Source organism: Halichoeres trimaculatus, unplaced genomic scaffold (genome assembly GCF_033239565.1).
Source record: "Halichoeres trimaculatus isolate MK-OKI-2021-1 unplaced genomic scaffold, fHalTri1.1 fHalTri1_scaffold_19, whole genome shotgun sequence".
Taxonomy (NCBI): domain Eukaryota; kingdom Metazoa; phylum Chordata; class Actinopteri; order Labriformes; family Labridae; genus Halichoeres; species Halichoeres trimaculatus.
The window spans coordinates 23266933-23294087 of NW_027437197.1; the positions used below are offsets into that span (position 1 = coordinate 23266933).

At 40.3% G+C, this 27155-nt stretch overlaps 1 protein-coding gene across 2 annotated transcripts in view; it reads left to right on the top strand.

The window, feature by feature from the left end:
- The window catches only part of erbb4b (erb-b2 receptor tyrosine kinase 4b), a 525535-nt gene that overhangs the window by 365297 nt on the left and 133083 nt on the right, over window positions 1-27155 (top strand). For both annotated transcript variants that reach the window (XM_074694273.1, XM_074694274.1), the window contains exons 11-13: window positions 2191-2281; window positions 9046-9245; window positions 19848-19980. In XM_074694273.1, coding sequence (XP_074550374.1) covers window positions 2191-2281; window positions 9046-9245; window positions 19848-19980 — 424 coding nt within the window. The remainder of the gene's footprint in view (window positions 1-2190; window positions 2282-9045; window positions 9246-19847; window positions 19981-27155) is intronic.

The window sequence follows — 27155 nt, forward strand, 5'->3', positions numbered from 1 at the left end:
CACAGGAGAAAAGTAGTAAAAAATATCACTGAAGCCACAAAAAGTTTGGTGTCCGTGACCGACAATGAACCATACAAAGTGATGATCCACTCCAAATACAAAGATTACGAAAAAGAGACAAAAAAAATTACAAGAAATGGACAAAAACGAGAGAGCTGCTGCAACAGGCAGCTACTTGAGCAGCGCCTAGCAACGGAAAAACGGAAACGGATGTATAGACGCCTATAGAAGAGGACTGAACAGAATTATCCCAGTAAATGTTGACATTTTAATTTTAAGCAAAATACTAAAGGCCTTACCTTTAACATGTTTGTTTCTTACTTCGACATTGGGTTCAATATAATTGTAGAAATTTAAGGAGGGTCTTCTACTCCAGCAGTGCTGTGGCAATGACAGAGCAAAGGCAGGAACCAGTAGTCTTGTAGCTAGCATAGCCCACCAGGTACTTCAGTCAGGTGATCGAGAGGATGCCACATTATAAGTGTTGTATCATTACAGATTGAGTTGTTTGCCTGAACTAGCTTTAATCATTGCTGGAGTTGAGGAATAGGATTGTGTTTTGTATGTTGTTGTTTACTAAAACTAACCCTTTTTCTGTCTGTCACTGTTGTAAAAAGAACAGCATATTTTTTGTTTTCTTGTCCAGTTGCTTTTTTCTATAAATGAAAGATTCAGATGAGGTTTTCTATTTGGACGGCATCTGCAAAATATCTTCTTCAGACAAGACCACTTTTTGCACGCCAAGTATTACAATATTAGAGGGCCGTAAAATGTGCAGCAAGCAGAAATTTGTTACCCCTCTTGGAAAGACACTGAGGCTTGATGAGCACAGCTCTGCAGGCCTTCTTTTTGTGGCAATTTGTACAAATAAAAACCATACTAACAAGTGCTGAGACTTGGATCTTAGGCACAAGATAGACAAATATCAAGATGCAAATAATGTTTTTTTTTATTATGAACTTATTTTATGCAACAACCCAAAGAAATCCACATGAGTCCACACAGCACAATAACACCACTATCCTGGCATGCAGCTCAAATGACTTCCTCTGTTTCTATACTTTACCCTCTCTGGGGAATAAAGCTGAGACGCTTTAAACAGCTCTTTAAAAAAAAAAAGGCATTGTTTCCGCATCTTAGAACGCTTTTCACCATTTTCGCTGCCATTATTGTGCTCTTGCGTAACAAATCTCAACCTTTAAATAAAGCTTACGTCCATTTTTATTAGCTTATGAGTGATTCTGTACAGTTACCTGACTCTTTTTCTCATTTCCTCATCAAACACTCCTAATAAGCTTCGCTCAGACGCTGCTTCTGTTCATCTGGGATTTGCACAACAAACAAAACAAAACAAAACTATGTCCATGAACTGATTAAGGTGCTACTGAAGGTCTGTGCTCTCTCGTCGGCGGCCTTCTTTTCTGCATCTCTGCACACAAATGCTCAACCATTCTCCTCTTTTTTGGATAAACAAAGTAATGCATCCTTTGGGTAGGAGATAAAATGTAATATCATGGACCTGATGCTGTTCATTGATTGAGAGAACATCCTCAAGGTTTTGCAGGGCTACACAACAGGAGCGTGTGGTCTCTGCTTCCATTGGATGCTTCAGTGTCTTTCGCCAGGAATTCCCTTCCTCCTCTTCTTCCTCCCCATTTCTTGTATTTTCACTCCTCCATCCTTTGTGTGTTTTTCTTGGTCTGATAGCTTCATCCCACTGTTTTGTTTGTCCTCTGGTGTTGGCTTGGGGATTGTACTCCCTGCCGTTTCTCCACTAAATATTTCATATTTCTGAATCCATAATTGATAATCCTAAATGAGCCACCGCCATCCTCTCAGCTATTCATTTAATCATCTAAATGATTCAACAGAAGGGAGGCAGATAAAGGAAATGCAAAAATATTGATATATAAAACTTTACACACGTCACGCTGGCACTGAATCCCACTGTGGGCTTCCTGTGCCCACAACGTTTTCTGGGTTGGAAGAGTTTAGCTGCCTTCAGATGGATCTCAGGTGGTGTGGTTACCGCGGGTCTGGACTGCTGCTAATTCCACAGAAATATCGTCTCTCCCTCCTGATTTTATTTCCGTCGCTGTGTGAAAAAGAAAGGATGAGTGACAGCCCCAGTCTATGACTCATTGTAACCCGTCTCCCTGCGTGTCTGTTTGTCTGTGTCTTCCCATTCAGGCTTTTTGAATATCCAGTCCTGGCCTGACAACATGACCGACTTGAGTGTTTTCTCCAACCTGGTGACGATAGGAGGAAGAGCATTGTACAGGTAGGCACCCCAGAGTCAGGAGTGGGAATGGGTACCTTTCTCATATGAACAGATATGGTACAGATGTCTATTACATGGCAATCTGTATCGATACGCAATGGTACTCAACTGTACCAGTTGTTGGTACTTTTGAGTGTGTTTATGTGGCTATGAATATGAATTTGTTTAATAAAAATGTGGAAGTTTTTTCAATTTAACACATTAATTTCTCAATATATAAACTTGCAATGCTGTGTTCATGTCCACTATGGAAAAACCAAAACATGGTACCATACAATTTTAAGTGAATCAGCACTCGGTACTACAAATGGAATTTGGTCAGTACCTGTTTCGGTATCCATCCCTAGCATGTCCAGAGGGGGACATAAACACATGTTTTTTTGTAAAATGAAACCTGTGTGCCACCCTAGGACACAACTCAACTTTATGGCACTTGGATTTTTCTTGTTGCTCACAGAATTCCTTCGAAATTTACTCTTATAATCAACACATGAATTAATTGTTATCATAACTGTACTTTAAAGTGATACTCCGGGATGGAACAAGTTGGGTCCAATCACAAGGTTTAGGGCAGAAATTACCCCTACAGCAGTGTTTTTGTGCAGCAGAAGCCCAGGGCGCTCACACCAAACACCCCCTCCCTGCTCCTCTGCCGGTTTCCTCTGCACTCAGACGGGGCCATATTTTACTTGACCAAAAACACAAATAAACGGACTCCCACCGAAAAAATCTGATATCGGTCTGCATTCACGCTTTATTAAGAGAATTTTCAGCACGTTACTTTCACACAAAAACACCGCTAAATAAGGCTCTAGTTCTCATCGTGTCTCTTCGTCCGGGCGACTACTTTCATTTGTTTATATCTGGCATACACTAAGCGGCGAGTGCCTCGTAGCCAGCTGTGGCTCTGCAGCGGAGGTAGCGCCGTTTTACGACACCATGAGAACTGGAGCCTTATTTAGCGGTGTTTTTGTGTGAAAGTAACGCGCTGAAAATTCTCTAAATAAAGCGTGAATGCAGACCAATATCAGATTTTTTCGGTGGGAATCCGTTTATTTGTGTTTTTGGTCAAGTAAAAATTGGCCCCGTCTGAGTGCAGAGGAAACCAGCAGAGGAGCAGGGAGGGGGTGTTTGGTGCGTGCGCTCTGGGCTTCTGCTGCACAAAAACACTGCTGTAGGGGTAATTTCTGCCCTAAACCTTGTGATAGGACCCAACTTGTTCCATCCCGGAGTATCACTTTAAATTTGAGTCAACAGAGTTCACTGCCATACAAAAACAGTTACGCATTCTCTTTCTTTGCCTATGTTAATATATTAGTATATACAATTAAAGGTGACTTAATTGGGTACATCTGTTCAAGAGGTCATTAAGGTGTCCGTCAGCTAACAACAGGAAAACTGAGGCTACAGTTCAGACAGGCTCACTAAAAGTGGACCAAAGAAGACTGAAGGAAATGTGTCAGGTCTGATGAGTCTTGATTTCTCCTGCGACATCCAGGCGGTAAATTCAACATGGACAAAACTCTCCAGCACATTTTTAAATCCGTGCTAAAAAAAAAAAAAAGGAAGTTATGAAGGCAAAAGAGGGCTGTGCGGTGTTAAACAGTTAGTGCGAGAAGGTCATTGGTTTGATTCCCAGCTTGGCCGCTGGGCCTTTCTGTGTGGAGGTTGCATGTTTTCTCCGGGTCCTCCAGCTTCCTCCACAGTCCAAAAACATGCTCACCAGGTTAATTGAACACTCTAAATTGTCCATATGTGTGAGTGTGTGAGTGAATAGTTGTCTGTCTCTGTGTCAGCCCTGTGATTGGCTGGGGACCAGTCCAGGGTGTACCCTGCCTCTCACCCCCTATGACAGCTGGGATAGGCTCCAGCCACCCACGACCCTGAAAAGGATAAGCGGTTCAGAAAATGAATTAATGAATGAAGGAAGGCAAAAGATGGGCCAACCAGGTACTAGTATGGTGTACGCATCTTTTTTTTTAGCTTTATAAAGATAAACTGGACTGGAGTATATAGTCTTTTGCTTTCTTCCAAGATTTGGAATCTCATCTGTGAAATCAACAAAATAGTTCCCAAATAAAGTGTACACCATTGGTGCTTCTGCAAATACGTTTGTAGCATAGTGAAAAGCTGATATCATTCACTTAAATCAATAAAATCTAATTAATGAAAGCTATCAAAGACATTAAACCACTTTAAAAGATTTAAAAGTGAGGTTGAAAGTGTGTACAAACAGTTATTTTACAATATCTTTAGGAGTGTTCTGTTTGCTTTGTACAAATCTCACACTGAGCTTTGGTAGAGTTGGGCTGAGGGTGTAAAATTTCTATGAGCTTAGGATATACTATTATATCTATTTGTAAAGCAATAAAATAGCTTGCAGTAGAATGAAGTAGTAGTTCAATGTACGTTTTGTTGATGTACAGTGTGGTATGTTTGGTGGTGATTTTTCAGTACTTGTCATATGAAGTGTATCTTTCCACTTCCACTTCTGTCATCTCTGAGAAGAATTGACTGTTGCTGGAACAGATTTTTCTGCATCGCCTTTGTTTTGACATTTAAAGCGGTAACTTGTTCTAACCCAGCTCATAGAGCATAATTATTTATCATTAATTTTTTAGTGCTTTCTCCAAAGGTGCTCTAAAAACTTGCTGTGACATTTAGAAGAAAATAAAGCGTGTGTTGTTGCAGCTGAATGCACAGTGTGGATGCACTGTGACTCTGTGCATGAGTGTGTGTGTGTGTGTGTAAACCTGAGTGTGGGCATGCACTTGTGTGTCGTGCTCCTGCAGATGGGAACAGCGGGCTGCTGTACAAATTACAGCCTGCCATCCAGCCTTATCCTGTGTTCATCCTGCACAGTTCCCCGTCCACCTGACGGCTCAAACAACCCACTGGCCTTGTGTCATTTTTAAACTTTGCACACAGGGAATATGGGAAAGGGCGGGCTTTAAGGAATAATTAGAAAAGTAGAGACATGGAGATGAAATGAAAACAACTAAAAAAGGGGGAAAGTTGCTGTTTTATTATTGCACGAGCACGTACTGTAGAAATAATTGGCAGCATTAAAGATAATTCCAGAGGTAAGCCCAGGCTCTGTTTAAATTAGTGTTTGAAGTCACTTGAAAATTACAGGTTTAGATTAAACTACTTTAAATCATTAACACATTGTACCACTGTGAAATGATTACACTATGCTGCAATTATTGTACACAAACAAGGCCCTAGCTGAGATAACTGGTAGCCTTTATTTTACTCCTGTGGTGTTCTTTAATGGTACAAGCTTATGCAGAGGATGTTATGAAGTTTTGAAGTGTTTTCTTCAAATGAAGACTGCAGAGGATTGTTGCTCCATGTCTCCAAACTATTTACTTCAACTTTATGTCCTCTCGTCTTTAAGAGACTAATTTAAGAGACACCCCTCTGTGCGCATTTGGCTTTGAGGCTTTTAGTTTGGAGTGGAATGTATACAAATCAGGCATAAAACTATGAGATCCGCTCATCTGGTCAAGGCTTAAGAGGACCTGCTAAGACATGGGCTCTGTAGACCTGTGAAGGTGTGCTGTGTGGCATTTGGCTATTAGGTGTAAGCAGCAGATCCTTAAAGATGATGTTTTTCTATATTTTAAACATGGATATACACTCACCAGCCACTTTATTAGGGACACCTTGCTAGTACCGAGTTGGACCCTCTTTTGCCTTCAGAACTGCCTTAATCCTTCATGGCAAAGATTCAACAAGGTCCTGGAAACATTCCTCAGAGAGTTTGGTCCATATTGACATGATAGCATCACACAGTTGCTGCAGATTTGTCGGCTGAACATCCATGATGAGAATCTCCCGTTCCACCACATCCCAAAGGTGCTCTATTGGATTGAGATCTGCGGACTGTGGAGGACATTTGAGTACAGGGAACTCATTGTCATGTTGAAGAAACCAGTCTGAGATGATTCCAGCTTTATGACATGGATCAGATGGGTACACTGTGCTCATAAAGGGATGGACATGGTCAGCAACAATACTCAGGTAGGCTGTGGACTTTAAACCATGCTCAGTTGGTACTAAGGGGCCCAAAGTGAGCCAAGAAAATATCCCCCACACCATGACACCACCAGCAGCAGCCTGAACCGTTGATACAAGGCAGGATGGATCCATGCTTTCATGTTGTTGAGGCCAAATTCTGAGCCTACCATCTGAATGTGGAGCAGAAATCCAGACTCATCAGACCAGGCAACGTTTTTCCAATCTTCTATGGCCCAGTTTTGGTGTTGCTGTGTGAATTGTAGTCTCAGTTTCCTGTTCTTAGTTGACAGGAGGGTCACCCGGTGTGATCTTCTGCTGCTGTAGCCCATCTGCCTCAAGGTTGGACGTGTCATGCGTTCAGAGATGCTCTTCTACAGACCTCGGTTGTAACCAGTGGTTATTTGAGTTACTGTTGCCTTTCTATCAGCTCCAACCAGTCTGTCCATTCTCCTCCGACCTCTGGCATCAACAAGGCATTTTGGCCCACAGAAGTGCTGCTCACTGGATATTTTCTCTTTTTGGGACCATTCTCTGTAAACCCTAGAGATGGTTGTGGGTTAAAATCCCAGTAGATCAGCAGTTTCTGAAATACTCAGATTAGTCTGTCTGGCACCAACAACCATGCCACGTTCAAAGTCACTTAAATCACCTTTCTACCCCATTCTGATGCTCGGTTTGAACTGCAGATGATTGTCTTGACCATGTCCACATGCCTAAATGCACTGAGTTGCTGCCATGTGATTGGCTGTTTAGAAATGTGTGTTAACGAGCAGTTGGACAGGTGTGCCTAATAAAGCAGCTGGTGCACTTAATGTCACTGCTTACTTCACATGTACAAATTCTCAAACAGCTCAAATTCAGATGTTATAGAAATCTGTGAATCTGTCAGTAAACTGCTAAAAACAGGTCGTTCTAAAAACAGCACAAGATCGTCACAAGGCTTGCTGAAGTGATGAGATCATCACATAAGTATCTCTGAACTAGATCAAGTCTTGTTTGAGATGCAGACCTCAAACATCAATATCTGCTCATATCTCTGCCCCTGAGGACAGGGGGAAGGGAGTTTGTGTAGCAAGGCGCTTTAAAGACACAGCAGCTAAAACCAAACATAGAGGTTAAAATAAGGGTTTTCTTGCACATCAGTGTGACGCAAAAGGGATTTTCTTGAGCAGTCGGTCATTTAAAGCTACTGGGTGCCAGAGGTGTGGTAAACTGCAAGGCAAGGATTTGGTTGGACTTGGTTTTCTAGCATATCCCACAGATGCTGGATTGAGCTGTCATCATGGAAGAAGTCACACCAAATTGCGTTCACTGTCCTCTATTGATCTGTGATCTAGTTATGATGCTAAAATGTCCCTTGTAGGTAATTTCATCACATTCAGCAAGGACATCCAGACTAGTGAGTGGCTACACAGACCTCCAAGCAGTGTGCCCTGACACCTTCTTTTTAAGAAACAGGAGTAACTTCTCTAGCAGTGTGGCTGGGCCCAACCTAAAAAGACAAGGTTATGAGCTCTGGCATCATACCCACCTGGGAGGGGAACTTGAGGTAGACCCAAAGCCTGATGGAGGAATGATATATCCCATCTGGCCTGGGAACACACAGGAATTCCCCCAGGAGGAGCTGGGAAACAGGCTGGGGAGGGGGATGTCTGGGTAGAGTTGCTTGGACTGCTGCCCCATGACCTGATCTTGGGTAGGAATGAAAATAGATGGCTGGATAGCTCTGCTGTTGGACTGGACCACATGGGCCAGCTGTGTTCCCTGTTGTGAGCCTCAGTCACCGTGACCTTGCTACAGTTCACTGGTCTTCATCTTTTGACCGCGTTTGGTTGATACTGACCTCTGCAGACGGGGATGACTTGACAGGAGCTCAGTCTGGCGATAGAATGGTTTCAATTTGGTTGTTGTCAAAATCATTTATACAACTTTCCTGCTTTCAACACACAAACTTCAACAACAACCAACACCTCGATCTCTCACCTCACCTAAGCAATCCCTCCTGCTGACAGGTGCTATGGCAACAAGGTTATCAGGGCAGTTCACTCAACCTGTCAGTGGTCATAGTGTTATGGATGTTTGGTGTATGATCCAGGTCTCTGTTACAAGGCAAAAGATATGTAAACTCTTCACTTTGTATGACACTTACTACTCAAAATGAAAAGTTACACTTTCCAAAAGTTGGCAACAGTCCTCCAACCTTAAACTACTACTGCTTGGGGCATTTTGCATCCAATGCTACCATCATTCTCTTAAATCTGCATTTATTTTTTAATTGATTTGAGCTCATAATTAAGCAGTTAACCTCTCACAAAATCATTTTCTCACCATACTGTTCCCCTTAGGGACAGTTTGTGGTTTGACAGCTCACTCTGTTTGTTCTTGAGGTTAAGAACCTGCCCATGTCTCTTCAAACCACATCCACTCTATATGGCTCATAGTGTGAGTTAAATTTATAAATATCTAGTGCCAAGCAGTAAATTTCACCAGATAATAGTAGTTTGTAATTCTGTCAGATACCTGTCAGAGATAAGAGCTGGTTCTGCATCACATCTGACCTTATAAAGCAGGTTTAAAGTCAGATTTCAACATAAAACTTGACACTTGCATCAAAACCTGAGGAAAATAATCCCCCTCCCCTCCCTCTTTCTTCTCCCTGTACTCTGCACTCCTGTCCCTCAATCTCCTCTCATCTTCTCCTTCTGTCTTCCCCCCTCTCTTCCTCTTCTCCCCCCTCTCAGTGGGATCTCTCTGTTGGTGTTGAAGCAGCAGGGCATCTCATCACTGCAGCTCCAGTCCCTGAGAGAGATCAGCGCCGGGAACGTCCACATCGCTGAGAACAGCCAGCTGTGCTACTACAACACTGTCAACTGGACACGACTGTTCCGCGCTGCAAACCAGAAAGTTCTTGTCCGCAACAACAGAAGCCCACAAGGGTGCTGTAAGTTTACACAAATCACCACAAAAACGAACAACACTATTTGCTTGCAACCTTTAGAAAGACATAATAACACTATATCAGCATGCACAGCCAGTGAAGCCAACTTTCTCCTCTCTGTCCTTCCCATTCCTGCTTCTCTGCAGCTGCTCCTTCTGATAAAAGCAAACACCAAAATATCTCAATATCAAACAGCTGACCTCCTACATAATCAAGTGTTTATAATTCATACTAATTGGAATGTAGCTCCAAATGTGAGCAAGCTACACAATTATTTACAAGTTGATTGTTTTGCTCATGATACACAGTGTTGGGAAAGTTATAATCCTGTTATCGTTATCAACAGTGAAATGGAGTGCGTTGCTAAGTATCTGACCTGGCTTGGTCAGCCAGGCACAAGAGAGGAGCTGTAAATAAAATGTGGGGAAAAGTGTCAGACACACAAGTAATGATGAGAACAATCATGTTGACACGTCTTTAACAAAGAGCTGATGCTAAAGTCAACTTTTCAGCAACAAATATCACACAGGTACCTGTGTGTGTCTGTGCAACCTGCACTCAGAGAGGATCTCCTGCAGCGTCTTTGGATCAAACCAACTCCAGGGAGAGGGGTGGATGCTTTTTGAGGTTTGAATGTAAGGTACAAGTAGCTGACTTGTTTTTACTTGAAAAAATATTAGAGATGACAGGAGCAGATTTAAAAATAAGGGGTTAATCTAGAGAAGTTACAAGTCGGGAGTGGAGTGTGAGAAAGCGTGAGAATCCCTCCTAAATCAGGAGTGTTGGCAGGTCTATCTGCCCTGGCTTGCTCAGCCAGACACAACAGGAGCTGCCAATTTAACGTGCCAGTCCAGAGCGGTCTTTAGCGTTAAAACCAAGCGGCAACCTCCGGTCTGGGAATATGAGACAAGGCTGAAGTGCTAAAATCTGCTGTTTCTCAAGTGTTCGCTCCGGAAGTACCGAAAGCCACATACACACCAAGCCAAAAAAGCCGTTTTCAAAGCAGAAATTAACCTATTTACAGCCTGGTTCAAAAAACGTCTCCTGTCTGAGTTGCCAATTTTACTACCAGCTCCCACTGTACGGGGGCTGAATTTTTTCTAACTTGTTTGGAGGATATTAAGATCCCGAGTTCCCCAAATAAGAGGCACAACTGAGGGTCACGTGACGGACGGCGCCTTATGGCTGTATGCGAAGCCCTTGCCACTACCAATATAGCAGCTATAGCCAATATGCTTTATTTCCCGTTTCAGATACAGACAGGTGACATCGGGGAGACTACGTCCATGTTTTATACAGTCTGTGGTTAAAACAGGCATTTTCAGGATGGAAGTAAACAGACACCACTTTAACGTCATAGATGTAAAAGGCAAAAACAGACGTGAACATTATGTCCCAGAGCAAAACCTGCTCAAAAACTGACTTCATTTGCAAAATTAAAGGTTTTTTTTTTAAAAGTGACACAATAATTACTTTTCGTAGGAAGAAATAACATTTATGAACGAGTAACTCCTTTACTAGTTCAATTATTTTGGGGGGCAAAGTAACCAGTAACTATAACTAATTATTTTTTTTAAAGGAATTTGCCCAACACTGCCAATATGTCACTAAATGATTAAAATTATCCATCATTTAAGGAGATGTATTTTCTTTTAAAACAGAAGCAAAGAAGATTTTTGCAAATCTGTCCAATTTTGCAGGGAGGTTGCCTGAGGCTGGTGGCGCTAGCTCTGCTAATGCTAGCCATCCTCAGCAAACCAATGTGACAGCTTTTAGCTGGCAGCTCAGGCTCCATGTGTTGCAGAGTTAAAAAAAATGTCAAATTAAGACTTGTTTTTTGATTTTGTTGCTTTTTTTTTTTTTTTTTTTTCAACCTTTAGTCAAACCTTCTTGTCCAAAATTAAATTTCCATTTTCATTTCCAGGAAATGAGTCACTTTGGAACATCATGTACTCTGATTATAAATAGAAAACCTGTCAGCACAGAGCAAACCTGTGTAGCTTCATCAGCCATCACGCTGTAAACATCGCGCTGAGGCTGATTTTAATGTCCTGGCTCCTGACTCATTTCCTCACCTCTCTTGTCCATCAGGGTAGACTTAATGCTCTGAGGCATATGTGTGAACAAGGAAAAAGCTGCTCGTTGACCTCGTGAATTTCAAGGGCAGAGCTGCTGTAGGCTAGGTGTCAGACAAAGTGACCCCAAGAAACAGCTTTTACTTTTAATTTTTCCTTTTTTTATATTTTGTATCAGTCATAGTCTTAAAGTCAGTTGTTGTGTCGCCTAGAGCTGCATGAGAGAGTTCCTCATCTCTTCCTTTCTTTTAGAGATTTAGCTTTAAAAGTACAGCTCAATGGTTTAAAAAACAAGGGATCCCTTACCTGATGCAAATTCCACCTTCACAAAAAACTCTCACTATTAAACCACCGGATCAAAGCTGAGGCTTCAAAACACAGTCTGCACTCTGATGCTCTGTTACCTGAGTGAGAAAAACAGATCTTTTCATCATGTCATTGTGCCGATGCAGCAGCTGGCAGTGACACTGAACATTTAAAAGTACAAACTCACTCGTCAATTCTATTACTCTCTATCTGTTTAATAAATGGAAGAATTATTCCTCTAATTTACAAAGTAAATCAAAAACAACAATCCCGTAATTAGAATGATTAACCAAACCCACCGTCAGAGAAAGGGAAAGGTTTGACCAAATTAAATTAGGCAAATATGTGACGCGAGGGGACAAAAATTGTGTCTCTAAAAATGGAAGCGCTTCTATTATATCACTGCCACAAGTGTTGGGACATTATTCATTTATGTATAATGTTCATTAATGAGCCGGTATTTGCATTATTGAGTTGGCCCCTTTTCACTGCTCATGTGCTCTTTTCCCCTGGGCAGTTCCTTAGTGTCGGCATACACACACACATACACACACTCTTTCTTTCTCAGTGACTTTGAAGACTTTGGGTGAGACTCAAAGAGTCACACAGTGCTCTCCTTGACACAGCTCTGCATGTGTGCATCAGAGTGTGTATGTGCGTGTGTCAACACTTGACTGAGCCTAGCAGGGATGAAAAAGGGCAGGACTGCTGTCTTACAGGGCAACAAAGACGGAGGAGAAGGAGTCTGCATGTGCCCTCATATGCATATTTAGTGTGTTTGCAGAGCTGCAGTGATGTCAAAGTGTCATTTAGTAATGAGAGCAACACAGTCCTGTCAGGGTATGAAACTTTCACTGAGTCATGTCCCCGTTCATTTAGACATCACTGAGGAGGAAAAGCGAAAACTAGATCATACACAATATATATTTAAACACATTTCACTACTTCTCCAAGAACTAAAAGTTAATAGTCAGACATCTTTTCTCCAATCAAGTCAAATTACTCTGAGTCCGACACGTTTGTGCGAGAGTTGAGAGCCTCAGTCTGCTTTGAATTTATAAATTTTCTGTCTGTAGCTTGACAGGTCTTTTTTTTTTTTTTTTTTTTTAAAGCAGCACTCACTGAAAGTCAGCTTGGTTTACTTCTGAATGAAAATTACCCCTTTTAAAAAAATCTCTTCCTGTGCATCAAATGTTTCAGTTTCTTTCCCGTGAGCTATAATTTGACTGTCAGAACTCAACAGTTGTGAACAGTGTCAGCAGCTGGCTCTTTGGAGGTTTTGAAATGCCTTTGAAAGCTCAGGAAAGGGTCTCAGTCGTGCACAGGTGAATGAATGAAGTCAATGGAGAGGAAAGTTCAGAAGAGTGTGCAAAAAAATATGCAAGTTAAAGCACCTGTGAGGAGTTAGGTTTTAACTGGTTTTGATAAATTGATACTTATGCCTCTGTGTGACCCACAAAAGCGACAGCACTTGCAACAAGATTTTAATATTTATACAAATGGTCTCACAAAAAAGAAGAATGGGTTTTCAACAAGTCAAGAATAGCAATGAAAAAAATAAATAGATGAAAAAAAAAAAAAAAAAAAAAAATTCAGGGCACCAAATTCAACACAAACCAACTGTTGCTCACAGCTGCTCTAAAATGTAACCACCAGCTCATTTTAGTCTTAAATAATTGCTTAACACATACAACAAGTGTCTGATCTGTGAAACTTTACAAAGGCACATATTTGACATACGAGAATGAATGTAAAACATAGCGTGGAGTTGCAAATAAAAATCAGAGTTTTATAATTACAGTGTATTTTCCAAGCCTGGGGTTAATATATATGAAATAGACACGTTTTGTTTTACGTGTACTCTCCGTCAAAAAGTCAAATATTGAATCAATTAATCTTTATCTGTTAAGTGTCAAATCACAAAGATTACAGACACTTTACAAAAATCCGCAGGTCTACACCCGTCTGTTCCCTTCCAACAGTCTAGGCCTATAGCAGTCTAACAAAGAGGCGGTCCAGTCCTCCTCTGTCTATTAGCTTTGTTAATCAAAAGGAAGGCCTACACTTTCAGGTAGAGAGGGTGTCTCTGATAAAATGAACTGGTCCAAGCACTAAACCTTGTGGAACTCCATAACTAACCCTAGAGTGTGCAGAGGATTTTAAATAAACATCAGCAAACTGGGATTGATCAGACAGAAACAACTTACCTAAATGGTTCTTTTAACACCAGTTTGCTGCTCTAATCTTTTTTTTTCCCTTCTTTTGGGGGGGGGGGGGTTATTTCCAATAAAACAAAATACATGACAACAAAAATGTCTATCACGATACAATATCAGTGATGACTTGTACAGTTTTTCTTTTTAACCCACATCATGCCCCCCCTAGAAAAAATTAAAAAAAAAATAAATAATTACATTAAAAATAAATAAGGGAAAAGAAAAGCCAAAAAAGAAGGAGTAGGAAAAGAAAATAAGAAGGATAAGTGCAAATAAAATATGAGGGAAAAAAAAGTTAAGAAAAAAAAAAAAGCTCTAATCTCTTTTAAAGGTTGTGATCATCACTTGGATCAGAACAGCTGAGTTGACATTTGCAGGTTTGGTTTCCTGTACTCAGGATAAAACTAATGTTTGGAGGAAAAGCCATCACCTTGACTTCTACTGTATTCATGGCTGCAGATATAAGAGCAGGACAGTGATAACCTGTTATTTATTTTTATTTTTACACCTTGCAGTCCTAAAGACTGTGGCTGTAAGGTGATTGGAACTTATTCTTACAGCTGATAAAGCTAACTTTTTACGTTTTTGAGAAAAGGCTCAGTATTTTTTTTTTGAAAGAAATACTGAAGTACACAGGAGACAGGCAAATCAAAGCCATGGTTAATGATATTAGAAACACCTTTGCTTTTCCTGTTTTCAGGGACTGCAAGTGGCTCCAATGCACCTTAAGTTGGTGTAATCTGGAGCAAAAGTTGAGAATGATGAGCCGATCAATGATGAGGCATTCAAAATCAATCAAAGTGAAGGACTAATTTTTTTTTTTTACAAGATAATTAACTGAAGCATTATTTTTATTTATGGAGAGTACTCGGAAATAAAAAAGCAAAAATGTGTTTTATTATTGCTTGGTCAAGAGCTAACCCCTCAGATCACACTGCACATAAACTGAAATCTTATTAAGGTTTTTTTTTTTTTTTTGTTATTTTTAGTAAAACGTGTTTTTAGAGCCACATTCACCTGAACAGTCAAGAAAAATGTCTTATTGCAAGTTGTTTAAAGACTTAAGGTCTGAATTGCTTGTAAAAACTTTTTAAAAAACGGAAAAAAAAAGACAAAACAACAACAACAAAAAAAAAAATCTAATCCGCCAATGGATCAAGAGAAAAGTTGTATTAAGACATTATTCTTGTTCAATTGGCAGATTTTTTTAACTAGTTACAAGCAGTTCAGACCTCATTTTTGTCTTTTAATGACCTAAAACAAGGCATTTTTCTGGAGCATTTTTTATCTATTATATTTAATCATTTACAGGAGCATTTATATAAGGCATCTGGGCACCAGGTGTTGTGATGTGGTGTGAAACAGGTATGTCTTGTCACCTTGATAATGCAAAGGAAAGGTTATTTTGACCTTACAGCCTCTAGTTTTACATAAGTAATCTGTCACTTTCTCATTCTTTGTACTGCAAAAAGTTGTCTTGAACAAAGAAAAGAAGCATTTAAAATGAGATCTGTCTGCGTTGAATTTGCTTCCACCACAAATTCACTCTTTGGCATGCGTTGTATAACCACAGCAGTCGGTGATGGTGCTCCATTCTGGGAAAACACGTCAAAAAGGGGTCGCCAGTGTCAACCCAACATAAAAACTCCTCAGAGTGCCTTTGGTATTGTTTCCTTAAAATGATGTATTCTTTCAAACTTCAACTCTGAACGACTCAAAGTTTCTGTCAGTTATGAAACCCGTTCTGTTCGTACACTGATGAGCATAATTTCCTCAGCCGTCCTCGTATGCTCTGTAGCATTTTCAATGCCGGCTTTGCTTTCAATGCTGCCTTTGATAGAGAAGAAAGGGATGCAGCAAACTAATGCAAGAGTTGAGTTTCAGAAACATCCCTCCTCGCATCCCTTTTAATCTTTTGACATCATCCAAGTTCTCTGACAGGTGCTTGTTTGGCCAGAAATGAATTTTGTGTCCTTTTATGTCCTTCTTCTTCTTTTGGTTTCTTTAAATTGACAGATTTGTTCTCCACTTTCTTCCCTTCTTTTCTTCCTATCCTTCCCCGTCTTTTTTCCACCTACAAGTTATCATAATAATAATCACAGCCTGTTCTCCTATCTCCCAGGGAACTGAGAAAGGCACCCGAGGGCTCAAGCCTCCTGCCTCCCCCTTTTCATTTTTTTGTTTTCTTGCTGTGTCAGAACATCTGAAGTCGGTATTGTTTTGATCTTGTGAGTGCTGTGTAGTTAAAAGCCATCTGACCTATCCTCTGCCCTTGTTTATTTCCTTCTTTTCCCAATCATTCCTCCTTCTCCTCAGCGTTCCCTCTGCACGGTCAGCTTACCTAAGGCACTGGAAGCCCAACAGAGGTGCTTCTGTCTCTGGTGAAAGGGAATGCTTTCATCCTCTTCCCTGAAGGGAGACACTTGATTTCTCCATGTATCTGCATGCTTCCGTCTGAATTTTAAGCAATCTGGATGAGGTTATGCCACCGAGGCATCGCCCCTGGCCGACATGTGTCCAGGTCTTCTGACGGAAAGCAGAAACCTTTCTACAATAAGTCAGAGAGAAAAAAAAAAACAGGATCTGTGTTACAGGCACGTCCGATGCAGATGGAGTGATAAAGTCTCACTGCACTGTCGCCACACTTCTTTAAAACTCTTGTGTAATGGTCTCAGATGCAGCAACCTTTGCAGGAGCGAGGGCTTGAAGGAGACCATCGCAGAGAAAGCAAGAGATAACCGAATCAGACACAAGAAGAAAATAAAAGAGAGTGGATGTAATGGCCTGAGTGTGTTGGTACTCTATGAGAAACACTGGGGCAGAGACAGAGAGAGCAGAATACAGATCGCTGACGATGAATGAGCAGAGAGAAAGGGCCATTCTCTTTCTGTGACTGAATGCAGTCCAAAATAAAACAACCCACACTTTATGACTTTGAATGACCATCGCTATTGATTTCTGTGTCCGATGAAGTTGCTGATATTTTTGGATGGAGGCCTGTGGAAAATGTTCAGCTTTTAGATTCAGAAATGATTAAACTTCAAAGTTAAAGCCCAGTTCACATGACGATTCACTGACAAATGCAAAAACGTAGAGAAAAAGTCTGAGGGACTGAAGAGGCTGTAGTAATCATTCCAGGCCTGTAGTGGCGCTGTAACTGTCTCCACTGAAGTAGGGGTGGTGCTGCTAAATGCTATGTAGGGATGGAACGGTTTATGGGAAGAAAACAAACCGTTCAGTTCCCCTCGCTCGGCTCGGGGCACGTGTGCTTCGTTCATTTCGTTTTCTTTTTTTTTCCTTCATTTTACTGCTCAGTTTGAAGCGAGTATGTAGCTCCGATCATATGTCTGTGCAACTCGAGGCAAAGGAGTACAGCAAGACACTTTGTTGTGAAGCATGTGTGTTGTGTACATCAGTGTTTCTCTGATTTTTTCAGACCCAGGACCACTTCTTCCCCCAGAAAACTCTTGTAGACCACCACGAGCTAAAGAGCCCCAGAACAACACCCCAGAGAACAAGCTCAAATGCTATAAACTCGAATCGTACATGTTACAACTTGCTAGGGCTGCAACTAACGATTGTTTTGAAAATGGACTATATGCCAATTATTTTTGATTACAATTTTACATTCTATTTTTTAATTCCCTTTATTTAGGACAATTTTTTTTCAAAATGACAGAGACTAGAGTCAAAAAGTGCACTCATTTCCTCACAGTTTGGTGTTTTGTTTTTTATTTTCTTTTGGAATGAGGGAGAGAATGGACCTCAAAATCTGAGTATAACTTCATTACTGATACATTATTCCAAAATACTTCAAATTTCTAGTATTTAAATACTTAAGTACTTCGATTAAATTAAATAACTCAATGCTTTTATGAACCAATTTTTGTCGATTTTATCAATTTGTGTACAACTCCCACCCCCACCCCCTCTTTTTTCGTGAATGATCCATTTAAAAAAAAAAAAAAACACAATTTCCTCACGGTCTTTGCAGACCACTAGGGGACACTGGCGGACCACTAGTGGTCCGCGGACCACAATTTGAGAAACAATGGTGTACATGACAAGCGGAGAAGCCAGAGTTATTTATTTACTCTTTTTTATTTAACCTTTATTTAACCAGGTTGGTCCCATTGAGATTAAAAACCTCTTTTTCAAAAGAGACCTGGCCAAAACAACACAAAGTTACAGACAGTAAGCACAAAAACGACAAGGCACAGTCAATAAAACACAAGATAATTGATCAAAACCATGTTCTGGGAAACAACAACCAAGCTAAAACACTGACATCTTATCGAACCAGCCTCCTTGTCTTTCATTTTTAACTTAAAAAACATTTAAGGAAACCAGCTCCTTGAGCTTTAAGTCGTTCTGCAACTGGTTCCAAGATGAGGGTGCAAAGTATCCAAAGGCCCCTTTTTCCCAATTTCTGTCCTTTCCTGCATGATAAAAACACAGTTAGAGCGTGTACCTGTGGTATTGTGTTGTTCTGCTGTCTGGGAGCACTCTAGATTCAGTGTGAGTTCTGATGACGGCGGTAAGAAAGTGGAGGATAAAACCACGACTGAGTGTTGCCAACTTAGAGACTTTGTCGCTTCTTTTGATGACTTTCACACCCCTCTGGAGAGTTTTTTTTAAAGATAGCAATTCTTGTGACTTCTCTAGAGTTTGGAGAATCTGAGGTTAAAGTGTGTTTTGATCTTCTCAATGGTCAGCGTGTGTGAGTCTCTCCCCTATCCAAACACAGACAGACAGTCCTCCTCACTCACAGCAGTCTCCTCCTGCTGCTCCAGAGCAGAAAACTGCATTCATATAAATCACCAGGCGTGTGTCTCATTATGGTCACTTCTGCTGGTCCCCAGCCCAGATTAAGGAGGAGGGTTGATATTTAGACATTAAAACCACGAAAGGACAGAAGGAAGTTAATTTGTAGTTCTTAACATATCTATAATGTTTTGTTTTACCTGTTTCTGTCTCTCTTTTTTTCACCTTATGTCTCCAACAAAGTCCATGACAATTACATGCAAATGGATTATTATGCAGATTAGACAGCAGCATCATTTAGTGACTTTTAGTGACTTTTTGGACAGAGAACAGTGACTTTTCTTACTGGAGGAGTTGGCATGTTGAAACTAGCAATGTTTCACTCAACTTTAATGATGTTTGAAATGGGAAACAGCCTCATTTTTTCAGCTTTTTCATGACTTTACATGACAAAATTGATTAAAAATAATCTGTTAACAGTGTAAACAAGACGCCGAAACTGAACAATACTTTTGCGTTCCATCCTTAAACTGTTGTCGTGTAAATGGCCCTTAAATCAACAAGTCAGCGTGCAGGTGGAGAGCCTCTGAGTCCCGCAGGTGCTTTGTCACTGTTGGCTCAGCTCTTTTTAATGAAGCAGAGCAGCGTCCTCTTTTACTGATTCCACTGACAAACAAAACACAGAGTCCTCCCCATGTTCCTTTCACATAACACAGAAGAAGAAAAGCACATTGTCCAAGTTAAACACAACCCAGAGGGAAAGTAGCCGTAATGTTTGGAGGACTCTTGCATGGATTGAGTGGGGGAATTTTGTGGGAGGAACTAGGCCATCTTTTAGTCATTCAGGAGGCTAAATATTGAGCGACTGTTCAGCACATATTGTTCGCCTTAAAGCCTCACACCTCTTCTTCTGTCTCACTGCAATTACTCCTTCTGTTGTTCAGGAAAGTCATCCCCACAAAAACGCCTTTTATAGACCACAGCAAATTAACAGCTGCTCTATGGAGGCGGAGAAATTTAATGCAGAAATGAACCCTTGCAAATTGCGCAGTCCTTTGTACATCCAGCACATAAATAATGGGACTATTTTGGCTAATTTCATATCAGGCTAATTTGGGGAAATTTGGGTTTATTATCTGCACCTGCACAGAGTCATCGAAGCAGAACTGCACGATACATGATTGTAATTCTGTGTTTGTCTGCTCTTTTTCTCTTTCTGTGTGTGTGTGTGTGTGTGTGTGCAGCTAAAGAGCACATGGTGTGTGATGCGCTGTGTTCAGACGCGGGGTGTTGGGGTCCCGGCCCAGACCAGTGCCTCTCATGCAGATACTTCAGCCGAGGAAGAACATGCGTGGACACATGTAACCTTTATGAAGGGTGAGTTATGCCAGAGCATGCACACAGACACACAGTGTCCCTTTCATCCTAACACAAGGATTACGTGTTGTTTGACATAAAAACTGATGTATGGTTGGTGGTTGGATCAAATGCTTACCATTCGACCGACAGCTGATAAAGCTTGCTTCTTAGTTTGTTTGAAGACCTTTTTTTTTTTTTTTATCTTTTTCCTCTGAGGAATTACTGGCACATTTTCCCTTCTGCAAATAAGTTCATAAACACTTTCACAACAGCTCCTTCCTGGAAACCTTAAGACCAACATGTCTGAATTGTCTTTAATGTTCTTAATTATGTGTAAATTTGCATTTTCTGTCAAGAGCACTAACAAAACTAAAGCATATCCAGTAAGAACTAAAGCTTGGTCCATTCTGCAGAAACCCAAGAGCTCTTGGAGCTGATGTGTTTTAATAAGGGATGTTTCAAACCACTTTTTTTCAGACCAATACCAGTACAAGTACTCACTCTTGAGCACTCACCAATACCAAATACTGATACTTCTACTACTTTCAATCCATGAAATTCAAATTAACAGTGACAGATCATTTTGATCAAAGACCGCAGTCACTTTGCAAATAAGTCAGAAGTAAAACACAAACAACTCTCCGAGTTTATGATTTTTTTTTTTTTGACAAATTAACAAAAGTGAAAAATAAAACCAAAAAACGTCAGTTTAAGTTGTTTTTTTTTTTTTTTCAATAAATTGAAGTTAATTACAAACCCTTTAACTGTTTACTCTCCCTGGTTCATTCATGTTGTCTGAATACCTGACGCACATTTGCAGTTGTGTTCAACCGCAGCAAGTAGCGCCAACTACTGTCAAAGAGGACTCATTCCACATAGGATTGTTTTTGCCTTGAGTATTGTACTGATACCTTGAAAAAAGGCTGGTATTGGCCCGATACCCAGCACAGATGTCAGTGCTGCCCATCTCTAGTTTAATGAATGAATGTGAAATGATGATGTGAAAATACGATAGAGGACACAAGACTAGATCAAGATTATGACATGGTGCAAGATAAGAAATATTTTGGACTAAAAATGTGGTTTGCAGGTCAAAATAAGTCTTAAAACCATCATGAAAAACAACCAAGATAAAATCCAGATCTTGATTCAGCTATGAAAAAATAGCCAGTCTTATTTTTCCCCTATAGCGCCCCCTAATGGAAAAAAAATTCCTTAAGAAGAAGCAGAGTTTGCTGATGTTTACACAGCAATAGCTCTGCAGAGAAATGATAACCTGGCTGGTAAAGAGGACAGGACAGTGGATAAAGTAAGAAACAGGGTGAGTCCACAGTGACATGCAGGGGTGAGGTCACAGGTTAGACTTGAACCTGGGCTGCTGCTTGAGGGGTACCATCAAGACAGGGAAAAACTCATAGGCTGTTTTCCAAACTGCCTACTTCACTAGTAGTGTCTGCTATTTTGGCAGAAATTCAGTCTGTTGCAGGTGGTATGCGGAAACTTCCAAATCTGCAGTATGCAAAAATTCCTTGATGTCCTACTGATCTAGGAAAATTTCCCAGTATGCAACGGACCAGTCTACCTGCTGTTTCCCATAATGCAAGGTGCTGTTTGTCTAGGAGGGTGGCAGGTTTTGGTGAATTACCTCCATCTAATGTAATGAGTTGGCATTACAACTACAATACAACAACACTAACGTAAAACGGTCCGTGAGATAGAAGTGAAGTAATGGGAAAGAAACACAAGGAAATCGTGTCACTTCCAGGCATAAGAGGTGTTTACTTCTACAAATTCATAAAGCCCATACAAACCACTAATTCATTTTTCAAACCATACGTGGATGTTAATATAGAAGTGGTTTTTCCATCAGCTGTAAAAACAAAAAATCCCTTCCAGATTGATTTTCAGTAAATGATATGAATCAAATATGAGGATTCTGCTATGATATGATTAACAAAATAACTAAAATGCCAAGATCTAACTACAAAGCTACAAAACAGGATCAACAGAACAGTCATACTACATACTGCATACTACATGCAAAAGCAGTATGCAGTGCGGAAAACAGCCAGACCATCATCTGTCCTGGAAGAACCCAGAGATGCTAGAGCTACTTACACTGTTGACGAAACCAGTCGGTCTAAGATGTTTGGTTGTGAATATTCTGAGTGATAGCAGGTGGGTTGCAAAATCAGCAAATTAAATGTTTGCACTGTAACTTAACTACACCTGCAGGATCATTGAGAATAGAAACACTAACAAATGAAATATGTTTCCATCCAAAGTGGTACCACACAGTCAGGGTTTATACCGTAGATAACTCCTCATTTAAAATCCCTAAACAATAGGGGCTTTAATTCTTCTCTGGCGTCTCAGGACCAAGAGACTTGACTCATACTCATGTTAAAAGACAGCCCTCATCAGCTGGAGTTACCTAACAAAATAAAGCCACTGGATACAACACCAGTCGATACAGTAAGTGTGCTATTTCACACACTGCAAACTACACATCAGATAATTCTTGCAATGTATTATTTACACTATAATCTAAAATCTATTCAACAATAATTACTGGGTTGTTCCTCAGTGACCGGCCCTTTTAGTATCAAAAGTTTGAGATTTCCCTTTGTCTTAGGAAAACTTAAACTCTAAAGTCTGTGTTTGTCTCCTTTTTTCTATCTGACGCTCAAGAAATAAAACAAAGCACTTAATCACAAAGGTCTCATTCTTGTTCATAGTGCTTTTTCTGGGTTGTGATAAAAATTTAATGACTACAATTTTTCAAACCGCCTTTCTTATTCAGAGTGATAAAATGAAGATGGAGAATAAAACTGCTGGTTGTTGCAGTGCATTTCGGTTTATTTGAGGTCAGTCAAAACACAGAAGTTTAAACATTTAAAATATTGAGGCTGTGTGGATTGATAGCCGCAGACCTTTTCAAGAGATGCTGTAATTTAATCAAAAAGGAAAACAACAAAAAAAACAAACAGCTTTTCTCCTCTCCCATCTCACATAATGTGGGGCCTGCAGCTTCTATGCTTGGCACCTTTATTGTCGATCCCTGGCAGGTACACGTGGATTGTTCAACAGACAGCAAGATATGAGTGAGAGAAAATGACTCCCACCATCTCATCTGGGACATCTCAGTGTGGCTCACAGTGACACACCAGGGAGGTTCAGATGCAGAGAGGTGGTAATTTCACCTAAACACCTTAAATTGTCCCTCTGATTCAAAAGTTGGTGACATTTCCCTGGCAAAGGATTTTTATCAGCCTGTGTGCTGAAAAAGTTTATACTGAACTGAACATTTCTGCTTACAATTAAGTTGAAAAACTAGCCCTGCTGTTGGTTACAGGTCACGTTTAACTCTTTAATGTCACATTCATGTTGATCTCTTTATGGGGGGATACATGTTAGAAATTTACTGTTGTGTAGTTGTTCTTATTGTGTAGTGCACTTAGCTTTTGACTAGGGATGGGCAAGTACCGACGCTAGGTATTGGTATCAGTCCAATACAAAGCTTATTTTTTTATTATTATTTTTATTTATTTATTTTTTTTTATTGGTCAAAGTATTGTAACAAAGTAAATTCTCATCATATATAGACATAATCTTTTCCCAACAGTTTTGAACCTTTTAAACATTCCACCCACCCAACCACTCACCCAACCACTCACCCAGCCCCCCACTCACTCACTCACTGCTGTAAGTCCTGCTAGCCAGATTTTCCCAGCATTTTCCGAAAGAGAGAGGAGAGAGTCATCATTTAATAGAGGTGTCCCGGTCTGATATCAGCAAAAAAAAAAAAGAAAGTATCTGTATCGTATAGGAATGCATCTAAAATCTCTGATAGAAGCACCCCAATATAAGCAGTTTCTGTTACCCATTGGTTAATAATAATGGGTCAGTTTTTCCTCATACCTACTGTTGCCGACTGCTGTTCTTTGTTTGAAGCCTTTTCTAACATGACAGACATACTACAAAATAAGTAATAAAAGTATGCATGTTTGATGCTGATATCGTATCGGATTAATATCGGTATCGGCCAATTACTCAATGCTGCAGTATCAATATCATATCGGAAGTGAAAATGTAATATCGGGACATCCCTATCATTTAAAAGATGCAACAAAGGGTCCAATGGAAACTTGACTCCTGTTAATATTGAAATTACACCAACAGCCTTTCTCCACAATTCAGCTATACCAGGGCATTTCCATACAACATGTGTGAATGATCCTACCGTTCCTGGAGAACAGAATGAACAGTAGGGGTCTGGAACAAATCCCATTTGATGTCTTATTCTAGGAGTGATGTACTCTCTGTGACAAAATTTCAAATGTATAAATTGATGATTAGGGTTTATTTCAAGGTATCGGTACCTGTGAAGGCTGCAGATAGTCCATACGCGAGGCAGAAAAAATCATGTCAAGTCCTCCTCACCAGTCAATGGTGCTACATTGCTGCAGTTTGACATGTGTTAGGTACTGTTCAGACAACATGAATGAACCAGGGAGAGCTGACAGTTGAAACGTTTTCATTTTGCACTTCAGTTATTTTAGAAAAGTACTAAAACTCTGAGTTGTAAGTTTATTTTGCACTTTTGTTGGTTAAAGGATAAGTTTGGTTTATACAGCTTTTACATTGTTTATAGAATGAAGTAGACCAAAATACTCACCCAGAAGGCTTTCCTGATCCAAGCAGTGCTTCAGGAGATATTTAGATCCAAAATCGTGCAGCGGACGTCCGTATAATGGGATCCATTGAGGCGTATACAGTGCCGCTCCTAAAACTGCATTAATCGTCCAAAAACTCATGTTTTTCACCAATATTCCATCACGGTCCGCTCCGGGTTAGTCCTCTGCTGCAGTCTGTGTCACTCCAGACAGCGCTGTGTGGCTGTACTGACCTCTGAACTGTTGAAGACTTTGATTACGATTGCCCCTCTGCGCATGTGCAGTGCGGCTCATTGTTTCAGGGGAAGACTGCAGGCTACATGACGACGCGCAGAGGGGCAATCGCAAAGAAAGTCTTTGTGAGTTCAGAGGTCAGTACAGCCACACAGCGCTGTCTGGAGTGACACAGACTGCAGCAGAGGACTAACCCGGAGCGGACCATGATGGAATATTGGTGAAAAACACGAGTTTTTGGACGATTAATGCAGTTTTAGGAGCGGCGCTGTATGCCCCGATGGATCCCATTATACGGACGTCCGCTGCACGATTTTGGATCTAAATATCTCCCGAAGCACTGCTTGGATCAGGAAAACCTTCTGGGTGAGTATTTTGTTCTACTTCATTCTATAAACAATGTAAAAGCTGTATAAACCGAACTTATCCTTTAATCAAAACAAACTGTAAACTTGAAGAGAGTTGTTTGTGTTTTATCTTGGACTTGATGGTAACATGACTATGCTGTCTGTTTTCAAAATGATCTGTCACTGTTAATTGAAGTTTTATGTATGTAAAGTACTGGTGGTAGTGGTGAGTTCTCAAGGGGGGGAACTTGCACTGCTATTGATCTGAAGAAAGCAATATTGAACATCCCTACTTTCAACATTTTGGGTACTATAATCTTAATCCACCATGAAGGAAGCCATGCTGTTGCACAGGGGCTATTATTAGCGTGTAGCTGTATGTATGGTGTATTTTTTATTTTATTTATTTATTTTTATTATCATTTTATTTTTACATAGGAGAGATGCAGATTAGCTAATTGCTAACTCTGGCACAGCTTAATGGCTGTACATTGTTAAAATAAACTAAAAATAAGAAAAACAGAATTTTCTTTTCCATTTTCTTTTATTTTTTTTCATTTTGTTTTGAGAGGAACTCAATAAATGTTATTATTTTCTGACTCTTAAGATCAGCCTGAGATGGACAGTTTTGCTGCATTGTAAACGGGCAACAGAGGAATGAACCAAAAACTTTTCAGTTTGACCAACCAATCAGCAACAAGTATTGAAAACGGATTACAATTAAGATGGGAGGCAAATAACAGATTTGGACAGCAATTGTGGCAATACTCACCATAAATCCAAAATTTAAAAAAAAAAAAAAAAAAAAAATTGAGAATATTTTTTTTTTTGAATATTCATTCTGATTCTCCATGCTCTTTGGTATACGGTGTATGGTCTTAGCAGAACTTTAGAGTACGGTGCATATTGTCGCAAAGGAATTCATAACCAGTGGATCTCCTTGATAATGGATAAACAACATGTGGATACCAACTGGACCTGTCTTACATTATTCATCATTTGAAGTCATGAAGCCAAAATAAATCAAGAAACATGATCAAACCAAGAAATGTAAAAATTCATGAGCAATATATTTTCTTAGGCCTGAGGAGAGGGCTTTTCTGGGAGGAGTCTCTGCTTTTTTTCAATGTTTTGATGGTCTGAGATAGAATTTTCATGTGCAGCTGAGTGTCTTAAGTTAGCATAACCATCACACTTTCAACAACAACTCAAAGTTACCGTAAAGGAAAGATCAAACTGAATCAAAATTCACTAAATTAGGTTTGTGATAACACCCCATAGAAGCATTCTGGGTTCATTTCAGGAGCGTGAACTGTGGGTATGATGTGTTCTCTTCATCAAATGAAGTACAGGTACATTAACGTGACTCCACTCACTGCTTTTCAGCTATGAATAAAAAGAATTTTCAAGCAAGTCTGTACGATTGTAAGACCTGCTACACAACCTGCTCATCAAAACTTCAACAGCCTCTGGCTCTTTGTTACCTCTTTCAAGTTCAGCATTACTTTTTTTTTTTCTCTTTTGTTTACTGTGCATAATATTTAAGGGCCTGGGGTGAAAATAACAATTTAAGACAAAGTGGTGACTCTCAGTTTAAAAGGCACCCCTGCAGAGATTCATAACACCAGGGGTCCCTTCGATGGGGAAGGAAGTAGAGAGTGATAATATCTACCTTGTAGTAGAAGGTGACAGGAGCAGCTCCCCTGGTGAGTTTAATTAATAACATTTTAAATTATATTCCTGGCAGAATTAAAATGCTTTTAATTTCACTTCTCATTTATCTACATCTGCTGCACTGAAGAGAAATGTGGAGGACCCAAAGGTGCTGTTAGGGCAGGGGGGCTAGGCGTGTCACTGCGTGTCACAGTCACTGCTTGCGCACGGGGCCACGCCCTGCCTACCTGTCCACCTGCACACGAGCACCACCCACTGCGTC